General features: G+C 36.9%; 1 protein-coding gene across 1 annotated transcript; it reads right to left on the bottom strand.

Annotated features, from left to right (window-relative positions):
* Window positions 1-1,208: 1,208 nt before the first annotated feature.
* On the bottom strand, window positions 1,209-11,721 carry FAM76B (family with sequence similarity 76, member B; the record flags this gene model as incomplete). Its single annotated transcript, XM_010191654.1, has 9 exons — window positions 1,209-2,035; window positions 2,687-2,788; window positions 5,852-5,987; window positions 6,640-6,720; window positions 6,917-6,964; window positions 8,882-9,078; window positions 10,022-10,177; window positions 11,329-11,383; window positions 11,657-11,721. Coding segments are annotated over 9 exons (930 nt in total), but the record flags the coding sequence as incomplete, so codon positions are not given.
* Window positions 11,722-11,924: the final 203 nt, after the last annotated feature.

Raw genomic sequence — 11,924 nt, 5'->3', positions numbered from 1 at the left:
CAGACTGGGATTTATAAAGTTAATTACTTCTAATGTAGAACTTGTGTTTGTTTCTTTAAAATGTCCTTATTGCAGCTTGAACATTTTAATTTGTTATGCTTTAAAACCAATTTCACCAAACATGGGTCAACATTCAATGGGGAAAAAAACCAGTATCAAAATACAAACTCTGGATTAATGAAAGTAACAAATTTATAAATTAAAAAAAATAGTAACATCCCCCAAAGATAGTAGCATTCTCTACCCTAGTTTAGCAAGTTTAAAGGAGGACATTTAAAAACACACAAAGTTGATTTTAGGGTATAAAAATACAGGTATATGATACAAAACAAGCTTGCTTGATTTTTTCCAAATTACTCAGTAGTCTGTCACTGCTGGAACTTGTTTGAACTACTGAAAAGGTGCTCATAGACCAGTACCTGGGTGGACAGCCAAGGAATTTTAAATTTTAGTTCTTTACTTAAAAGATGTGTAGCTTATTCTACACAATTAAGCTTATTGAAATATAAGCAGTTACCCTGTTACCAATCAGTACTCAGAGCTGAACTAAACTTTTACTTACATTATTCTACCTCAGTTTATGGTGATTCATAACTCATCTTCCTGAACAGAGACCTTGGGGTATGTATTAAATTGTTTAATAGAAATTTCTGAATATGACAAATGTCCATAAGGAGCATAGCTAAACTTAAACTGATGTAATTTAGAATCAAAATCTACCCAAAACATTAAAACAAGCCACCCTTTGACTCCACTCCCTTAATTCATTTCAAGACCATGAGTTTTGGCTACTCTTTTCTCATTGTGTACCTTTACTAAGGGATGAGAATCTTGCAATATAACTAAGTACAATAAATCAGACAATGGGGAATAATTTTTTTTAAATTTTGAGTGTACATCCCTAATTAAGGATGCGACATTGGGAGTACAATGTCTGCTATGGAATTAAAATTAGCACTGTGCCAAGTGGGAAAAATATATAAACAAACCACTAAACTCCAGTGTGGCAAAACACATCTCATTTTTTGCTCAGGAAGTGTTTGGCATGAGCAGCACTAACAAAACTCTACACCCCGCAGACACAAGCTACAAAGGTCATCTAAAGCCAATACTCACTGTCCATCAGTTCGCTAGCTCTTAATGCTGCTTCAAGCACTGCACTAGCCACTTTGATCTTTGTTTCAGATTCCTCTGTACACACATTTATATTTACATACAACATTTATTAGACATGACTTTAAAACATAAAAACCTTATGTACAAAATACCAACATTCCTATAAATAAACAGTTGGAGAAAGGCACTTGCAAGAAAAAAATCTACAGTAAATCTTACAAAAACCACACTGCCTCTGTTACTGTACAATAGATAATCTTTCAGTAAATTCCTATCACAAGAATGTAAAACACTAATTACTTGTTATAACTAAGAATATAACCATTACAGTTGTATTTACACATACATATATGCCTTTTTTTAGTTTCATTTGAGCACCATGACTGCAATTTTAATTTGTATTTTGATACAAAGTAAAAGAACAGTTGCCAGAAACCAGTGTTCGGTGTCACCGCAGATTCACAAACTTTTGGCTGACATCAGTGTACTTTAAAAGACTCAGTTGCTGCTTTGTAAAAATTACACCAAGTTCGTTATTGCATGTTGTCCTTTTAGAGAGAGCATTGCTATGTTCTCTATGCAACTGTTTAATACTATTGCTGGCAAAAAGTTTCCAATATCAAAAAAATAAAAACATTCTTCAAGCCAGTTGAAGTATTTCATCCGAACAGTAACTAAAAAAGGCTGCATATTGATTATAAAAATGTGTAGGAAACATGCCAACTAATCTGGTGTGCAAAAATACTTTTTCCACTACACAGGATTTTAAGGGCTTCACAGAATTACTCAAGTTCACATTGAGTAGCAAACTCCATGAACAACCAGTTCCTCAAGGAGATGTTAGCATACTCCCACTTTTATCAAACTTTTTACCCTTTGACAAAGCTGCAACCTGTTTCAGCAGTTCTCTGTTTTTGGCCTGCAATACAAATAAAAAAAGTTTTATGAATTACCCAAATGGCTCAGAGAGTAGTGACATGCACTAATGTCTCATAGTGTTTATAAAAAAAATTCTCAAAATGTACACACTGACAATACTCAAAGGCAATGATCACTTTTCAAAAATTTTTATACTTTTTTGATATGCATATTCCATCTTCAACAGAAAAGCTAACCACATTCCCTGTATTGCAAAATTTAGTATGAGACATTGCACTGACTACATGTTCAGTCTGTGATTGATAAGGCAGCTAATTCAGGCCTTCTTCCTGATAAAGTATGCTTTAACAAGGGGCATTTAACTGTCAATGGTGTTACAGTGAGTCATTAGTTCAGATCAATAGCACACTGACAATTAAGTATCAGAGAACAGACACAAAATATAAACATAATCTTTTTGAAAGCATGTGAGGTAAGCCTCTATCTCTTAAAGTTAGAAAGCAATTTGTACAGTGAGTTTAATTTATCTGCAGATTGTCTGTTCACTGAAGAACTGCTGTACAGTGCATCTGAAGTTAAATGTGGTAATGATTATTCAAGAACTTGGTACTGTTTCATTGCTGTGAGTGAACAGCCTGAATACGTAATTCCACTTGAAGTACTTCTCAGCTACTGATAAGCAATCACTCACCTGCAACTGTTCCACAGTTTCCTTGTGAGCTTTCTCCATACTGTTCATCTTTGTCCTCAAGTTAGACTCCTGGTACTGGAAGTCTGCCTTCAGTTCTGTCAACTGAAAAGACAAATTCTTATGCAGATTCCTTGGACTGCTACAGTTTACATCTCCTCATCAATCTGTGAAATCTTTACAGAATCCTCAGGAATCTCACGAAACACTGTATTTATTTACTTTCGTAGTATTGACTACTCAGCACTTGAGAAGTAGCTGGAAAAGTAATTATGTCTATCTTACATGAACTGTACTAATATAATCTCATTGTTTGCTCAGGATTTGGTATAAAGAAGGTTAATCCTTAAAAAAAAATAAAAATAAATTAAATACCAAGCTAATGAATCTTAGCTGTCCTTTCAGCTATGAGATACTTATCACAACCTGCAGTTATGTCTCTTCAGTTACTTGGTATGGTAACACATGAAAAATCCTCCATATTAAAAAACCCCAGAAAGGATTCCTTTGTGTTTTTATGCCACATTTTACCCTAAACAGAAGTATACATTACAGAGTTTCACTGCTACTCAATCCACACTAGTGAATTAAATTGAGTTATTAGAAATGTGCAATTAAAATGACTTAACTTACGTTCTGAGTTACATTCTGAGTGTACAGTGTAGTGCTGCTGTCACTGGGTCTCTCCCGAGACAGGCAGAGACCCAGGTGACATACACCAAGGGAGGCATTTCTAAATCATGATACATGCTTCTACCCAAGCAGCTGAATACTTCTCCTGGAAGCATGTGCAGCTGGGTGAACTACCAACAGTTTGTTGTATATGGACACAGACGTTCTAGGAACCCCTGCTTTAAAAAGTTTAGTTCCTCGAAGCACCCCAGATTCACCTGGCTGTTTTGAACCTCTCCAGTCAATTTGGATTTATAAGGAAATGAAGCCTCTTTGCTAGCAAAGATGCCTGCTCTAACAAACTAGAGGATACACTGCTGAAAAAACTACCAAGACTGCTATTGACAACCTTAGTGTATGACAAAACACATGTTGTAAAAGAAAGTATTGAAAAGAACTGTCAATCAAATGGTCCTAAAATAAAATGCAGGTATCTTGATACAAGGATATACACCTCATTGTGCACAGACTGCAGCTCAAGGTATGTACTTATGGCTGTTGTAGATTCCACAGTATCGTACAAAACCACATACCACAAACTAAGGTTCAAAAAATATAGTGGTAGTATTGCTCCACAGTAAAGTATGCAATTAACTAGGCAAAAGCACTACCTGTGAACATTCAGCAAATTGTGGTCCCTTCCAAGTCTCAGGGACGCACAGTAATGCCCTGGCATCTCACTAATATTTTGTCCAGAAAGCAAATTAAGGGTAGTACTGCAAACAGCAAGCACTAGTAATGACATGGCTGAGATCTTAACTCATAACAAAAAATGATGAATGAGGATTGTCCATAAAGCGAGTGTTCCAAGATGGTTTCATTGCCACAAGTTACACGTTTCAGAAGTTCTCCTTTTGGAGTGTTCAAATGCTGTCCCAACTCAAACCTTGGGACAAGATCTGAGCAAGAATCCCCCGCAGGTCTGGCTCAGGCTTCTATCCCAGTACATGCCTCTACATTACTATCTCACAGTCAAAATCTGCAGTGCATTCATTTGTTGTAAATTTTTCAGCTATGCAAACATTGTACGATGTATTCAGCTATTCTCCCTGCCGCAGCACCTGAAGAAAGTGACATTCTGCAAGCGAGCAATTCATGCCCAGAGGAGTTTAAGTTGAAAGAACTCTGAGGTCAAAGAAATTGTTTTAGGAGTGGGGATATTAAAATTATTGGATGCTCTCCCTATGGAAACAGCACAAACCAAATTACTCCCATAGTTATGCAGAAGTAGAGGACATTACTAACTCTTTTGTTAGATTTGCCCAGTAGGTCAAATATGAAAAGAGGCAAGTGACTTTCCTACTGACTTATGCTCTTCTACAGACTTTATAAGGGAGAAATCAGGGCCTTAATGTCTGTATTTTGAAGAAAACACCTAATGAGAATCCATGACAAACTGCCAGGTCTTTCACATTAACCACTTAAAGGCTTGAAACAGCAAGTACTTCCAACACTAGGTATACTGTAAGTGTTATAGAAATGAAGAAAAGGTTCAATATCCTTTATACAACACATTTAAGTGCAGAAATGATGGTACTGAACTATGGTTTAAAAGTGGAAGCATTTTCCTTTCAGGATCAATAAGCCTTGCATAACTATCAATGTTTTGATACACCACCATTCTATAATCAAAATTTTACTTGAAAATATAGTAATTATTTTCAATACAATTCCATGACCTACCCAATCCTGAACAGACATTCTACAGTCACTGTTACAGACAGTGTCTCAAAAGCATCTAGTTAATCAGATGGCAGAGGAATAAGCTCTGATAAAGACAGAGCAAAGTACGCACTTGTAGTTATTTCTCTTTTCCTGTTAGTCATTAGGTTGCTTGAAGGGTGACTTTTTCATATGAGTGGTTCTCACTTAGGCCTGACTATTTTGCTTAACTCTTATTGACTGCCAGACATCTAATCCAAGCTTTTCTTCTAGTCTCTAACCATACCTAAAGACTTGGTAACCCACACTACACAATATGCCACTAATTACGGTACTAATCTTTAAAAATCAGAACACTTACTTTTCAAACACTTTACCTGTAAATTTGGACACCAACTCATTAACTATGGTTATAGTTGCTTTATTTAAAACTAAACAAGAACTATGCTAAATCAGAATGGTTACTACTCTTAATCCTCCTCTTCCCTTGTGTGCCCATTAGTCTACGTAGGTATCCAGGATCTCTGCCGTGACTTGATTTAAAATACGTAAAACATACATTTTATCCATCATTCATGGCCCGCAGTCTGAGCAACAGTGAAGCAAATGGCTAGCTTCCAGATGGCTGAAGTGAGTTAAGACGAATGCCTCTTTGACTTAGAGACAAAATATATTCATGATGCAAATGTTCCAAACTTGTCCTTTAAATGGCAAGATCTGATTAGCTGCTACATAAAGTGATTTTTGTTTTATTTCACTGTTTTGACATTGTTAGTAGTCTACAAAATACAAAACACAATGATAAAGTTCTTATTAAGCAGGTGCAACTTTTACCTTTTTATCTTTTTCTAGAATAGTCTGATCTCTCTGCTGGAGAAGACGTTTAAGTGACATTACTTCTTCTTTCAGCTGACTTATGAGGACAAAGTTGTCAGTTCCCCCACTGTCTCCTGACTGATTTATAGAGCTACTAAAAATAAAAAACAATAGTTACTTGCAACATCAACAGGAAAAAACAGTAACTTTTTTTAAAATTCAAATTGGATAATTAATTATTCCACAAACATCCTTAAGGACTAATGCAAAAAAAGTATGTACCTGACAGAAATGGATGCAACTGGCAAATTACCTTACTAATGGCACACATTACATACACCTGCAGAAATATAATTAAGTATTAGCTTTGAGGGGGACAAATACCTTTGACTGAAGCAGCCACTTTTACTTTTATTCCAACTATTTGGCCAGAGACAAAATAAAGATTCAGACTCGCACATTACAGTCCAAAAGACTTCTCTAGATACCAGGTTCAACCGTACATCTAATTGGCAGAACACCGATGTTAGGGAATACTGTTTGGTTGATAACTGTTGCCTCGCACATAAGCTTTTTAAAATTCTGCCCCAAACAGCTTAAAAGCAGGAACACAGTGCCAGCTTTCTGCTTATGAAGTCATTTAGTTGACTGACAGCACTCAGATGCCACCCCATAATGTGTCTGGCTGGACAATAGTTTCACCTCCCTCATTCTTCAGACAAAAAAAATGGAAAAAGAGGCAACTGGCCACAAATCAGTGCTTTATTTGGTTGAAATGGCTCAGCTTTACAAAAATATAACTTTACCTATCTCCATTTGATGGCTTGGATTCCAGTTTGGGTTTTTTCTTTGGAGTTTCATTCTGAATAGCTGCAGAGGATTTATGGCTGAAATCAAACAAAATGTAAACCTAAAGCCTCATACTATATAACTCTCTAATATCACCATTTGGTACATGTAAAATAACTAACTCATGGTCCTAGCTGAAATGCTAGAGACTAGCCAGAAATGCAAGAAACAAAGTCCTTTAAATGAAACTGCAAGATAAATAAAAAGCAAATTAATTAATAATACAATCTTTACCTCTGTTTCCATAGTCCCTGATCTTGTTCTGGACTCAGACTGCCGATTCTGAAACGTGAAATGTATTTGTTAGCTGACCAAACATGCCATTATTTCTAAGTTTATGTGAATAGTATCTATACTTGAGAAATATAGATATATACCTCTTTTTTAATACAAAAAAATGAGCAATTATGAATTCTCAGTTGAACAGTCATATCATCTATCATATTCATGATCTCTATTTACTATGTCAGGATGCTAAAAAAATATTTGTTAGCTAAATGTTTACACTATTGTAAGATAGAAGGGGTAGACTTCCAGACTGACAGCTTTTGGTATCTCCCAGTTTTTGAGAATTTTATATTGCTAATCTTGTACTCAGCAAGCTTGTCTAACAGAGCATTCCTAGGATTCCCATACTGCCATATGAACATTGCCTAAAGTTGTGTTTATGTGATGGCATAAGAGCAAAGCTAAGTTCTGGATCCCTGAAAATAGCTGTTTTTCAGGTCTAAAGATTGGTTTTCAATAATTTCAAAAAGAATTTTAATAAACACCATTGATAAAGAAATAGTAAGATGTAGAAGACTGCACTAAATGAAATAGTTTGATGAATCTGTATTTTTACCTCACTGTCTCTACTGTGTCATCTTAACAATAACTGAAATGGATAGGGAGGGAGAGTCGTATTTATTCGACCAGAAGCAATGGACCCATGACAGCCTATAGAAAAAAGGTGCCGAACTGGGAACATTGTGATCTGTATAGAGATCTGCTTATTGTTATAACTCTTGAGTATATTAGAAGCTCTGTTCTCTAGTAGAGAGGTAACGTTTTTTAATTAATCCTTACTCCATCTCTGCCACGTGCATGAAATTAGATTTAGCTTGTATCTTGATTTTCAACAGAGATTTGAGAACGGGAACAGTACAATAATTCTCTGCATGACAAGAATAATTTTCTTCTTCCGATTCCTAACACACACACACAATATTTTTTTAAAGTATATATGGAGTATTGTCCTAATTTCAGCCTATTTTTCTTCCATCTTCAAGTCACACTTAGTCAGTCAAGTGTGACTCAAAATGGAAAATTATAAGAAAAATTGAAGCTTACAATGAAGCTTACAAAAGTGTTTGTGTGTCTGGGGTCAAGGTCATTACCATTGCAGCACTATCCAACACAAAAATAAAAATAATGTAAAGAGTTCTAAAGTTACGCTGCTGTAAGCCTACCAATAAGAATTATGACATGCTAGCATAAAAAACAAATCAGTTCTGAGATTCATAACCAGATAAACTAGTATGTACATTGAATTTAATATGCTGCTTATCCTACATCCAGAGATGGCATGCTGAGAAAAGTTGCAAAAGACAGGACACAACGGTGTGGAATGAAACCAAACTGCCAGTAACTGAACTGACAGTGTTATTTTCCTATGTCTGTGTGACAGCCACTCACAAACTGCCTATTCCAGCAGGATTAGAGTATAAAAAACAGCAAAGAAATACAAACTGGCCCCAGACTGAAGGTGATCCCCCACTGTTGCTTCTGCTTCTCCATTTAACTGCAAGTATGTGCACACAAACACATCAGGATGGAGTAAATCAGGGTGAGGATTCTGAGCGAAGTAGCTCTTCTGTGCTCACTGCTAATACACTCCTTTTAACCCACAGTAAATGCATGTAAAATAGCAGTTACCACACAGTAGCCATTCTGTGAGTTTCTTTTCTAGACCTGCTACCAATTTTAACATCAACTAATTTGATGATCATCAGAAATCTCTGCTTTTTGCAACCTCTCGTCATCTGAACTGTAAGAATACAAGAATTTCTACAGACCATGGAAGAACAGCATTCTGCTACTGCTTTTGATGGTGTATTTTAAACAGCATTTCTCATTTCTTTTGATTTGGTCTCAGTACTAACAGAACACAGAAGAGGAAGATGTACTAACAGCTACTTTAATTTGTGACATACTTACTTATGATGACTGCTGCTGTGACGATGATGGTGGTGGTGATGGTGGTGATGTTTTGAATGATGCTGGTCTTTCTCAGTAAGAGATGAAGATGAGGAGTTAGAATGTGAAGATCCTAGGCTCTTCCTCTGTTCTTTTGTCTTCTGTAGCACTCTCTTGTAGGACAGCGTGCAGAGCCAACACAACAACTTTCCATCGACCTTTTGGGAAATAATTTATAGCAGGGTTTTTTTCCAAGTATACTTGAATTAGAAAAATGTACTTCAATATTTGCAAGAAAAATGTGTTTCACTTCATCTGTTATCTTTGGGAAAAAGTCCAGACATCTCTTTGGTATGAAACAGCACTACCATATCTCCAATGTATGTACATTATCTTTTAGTAAAGTAAATTTTATTCTATTTCTTTTTGTTATTTAAAAGTAATGCTAGCAAGCAGTCTTAGCTGGTCTCGCTCTATATCACAGAAGTGACTAACTTTTTAAAGTAAAAAACAATTTTTAGTTTAGACACCATGTACCCTCTCTCAACCCATCGTATTCCAGGCAGAATCAAGATGTCCAGCCAACGGGTTACTTGTATCAAGTAAATTCTTCTGTAAAAACAGCATTATTCTTGGGTTCAGGCAAGAAGCTTTTGAGGTCATTTCCTCAGCACCTTCTGGAATGAGAAAGTGGCACTCACCAAAGCTATGTAAGAAAACAGAACACAAACGGCTGCTCAGAGCAGTCTACCTCTCTGGTACTGTACTTTAAGGTAAGGCAGGCAAATCAGAAGAGGTAAAGTGACAAATTCAAGTTACGGACATACATAACATCCAATGGATGGGAAAATAAAAATAAATAAATATCAAAGCACCAGGAACCATTCAGCTACTTAACCTCAGCTCCCCAGCTACATGATTGTCAGCTTATACTTGAGTTTATTTTCAAAAAGAGTGATTTCATTTAAAGTAAGTTAGCTCAGTAGCTAATGTAACAACTGCAAGTTATGAAATTTAATTGAAGTATTGTAAAGAACAGCAACTTTAGTCTAACATTAATGAACTTAAGATACATTCCTGTTACTCCTTCTCTTAGGAAGGAGGAATGTTGTCTGTCATTAAATAATGTCTAAGCCGTTACTGCTGTGGAACAAAGCCTACCTTCCTTCTTCCCTCCTCTTTCCGATCAAAAGCACACTGCTGTTTGCACTGTTCACAGGTCTGGGGTGGGCCATACTTCTTCTCCGAGTTGGTGCAACGCTGACATTTTGTGCCAATAAATGCTGCAATAATATTACAATACTGACAGGGCTTGGGCTGAAAAACAGTAAGTTGAACTGAAGTTAATACATCTACAGTTTCTGTCATGAACACAAGTATTTCAAATCACACAATGATGCTTCTAAACTACCAGGGCTTCATATAACCCATGTTAGTGTTCAGATCCCTACAATTCTGCAGGAAACTTAAAAGCAAAACAAAACAACAGAAAAAAAACCCCACAACTTCAGATACCACTAGGTCAGGTTATCAACTTCTACATCATGCAGTCAACTAGAATAATAAACTGCTGGGAAATAAAATTTCTATCAGTTTTCATGTAAGGAAGAGCTGATTACCTTCAGTGTAGTTCCTCTTTTTGATGAACTACTGATAAAAAACACTGTTGGATCTGTCTTACACTCCATTATGCTACATTTTAAGTTTTTGAAAGAACGTTCTTTGTTCAGTTTACATTTACATTCGCAAACTGCCTGGCTACATACCAACAGCTGTTAAATTTCTCAAATAAGCTGAATTTCAACTAATATGGTTTATGTCAAGTATACAGAAGCTGTGCACTTTTGTTTCACAAGATCATTTCAACACCTTTTATAAACCAGTATCTGCAGGGCACTCAGATACAGTGTGTGTATTCATATACTAAAAAACCTAATTTTGCTAATAGAACTGAAGTTGAAACTCAAGATGAGAAAATACAACGTAACATGCTAATGTACAGCTAACATGCAAAACATCTTTTTACTTAATAGCTTAATATGATTAAGATGCATTTAAAACTTTTAAGACTTACACAATACAAAGTATGTGGTGTTACTAGATTTTTGTGTTTACCACTCATTAAAAACACAGACAGCTAACAGTCCTTCTGCCATCAAGTGTATGTTTAGGAGAATATGCAAATAATTACTTTACATGCATAAAGTGAAAAAACACTGTTTTTATTATGAATAGCTATATTGCAGTTATTCATAACTGTTAAACTACTTAAAATCGCAACGGATTTCAGTTTGAAAAAAGAAACTGTAAGCCATGAAGGAAATCAAGAGCTGCCAGTAATTTTCATCACCTCTCTGAAAGGCAACCTTTTTCCCCCAAAAACAAGAAGTTCAGTTACAAGAGAACTTTTTAAAATTTAAAATGTGAATGAAGTTAACTTCAATGTTTAGAACTACGAGCCTACTCACCGTTCCAAACTGCTTCACGTTTTGGGCACATTTCTTGCATATCGTATTGGTTTTGCTAAAGACAAAATTGTATAATGTTGAATTCAGCGACAAACACACCTGGAAATTCTTTCCCATGCAATTACTAGAAAACACACACGCAAACACACGCTGTGGTAAGCAGTTAACAATAAATGAACAAATCTAACATCGGGTTTACGTGACACTGGCAGGGGAACGGGCAGGTTGTTTTGGTGGGGTTCTGCCCTCTTTAGCATCCCCGTGGATGCGAGTTTCTGCCGTTCCTGCGGCACGTCCCCCCCGCCCGCGGCAGGGCTCCCTCCCGTACCTCTCCTGCTGGAACTCGGAGCGGCAGTAGGTGCACTTCACGATGGGGTGGGCGATCCGGCACTCCTGAGAAGAGAGGAACGGCGTTACTGCCCCCCGCCAGAGACACCAAGCCCTCAGACTGATCGCGCCCGGGCGCTGCCTGAGGGACGTTCCACCGGACTGGCGGCTGCCGTCCTGCGCCAGGGCCGACAGCACCCTCCCTCCTCCTCCTTCTCTCTGGGAAGCCAGGGCAGCGAAAGCCCCGGGCCCCGTCCCAGTGAGCGCTG

This window comes from Mesitornis unicolor, unplaced genomic scaffold (genome assembly GCF_000695765.1).
Source record: "Mesitornis unicolor isolate BGI_N332 unplaced genomic scaffold, ASM69576v1 Scaffold49699, whole genome shotgun sequence".
Lineage (NCBI taxonomy): Eukaryota > Metazoa > Chordata > Aves > Mesitornithiformes > Mesitornithidae > Mesitornis > Mesitornis unicolor.
This window is presented reverse-complemented; position numbering and strand designations above follow the sequence as displayed.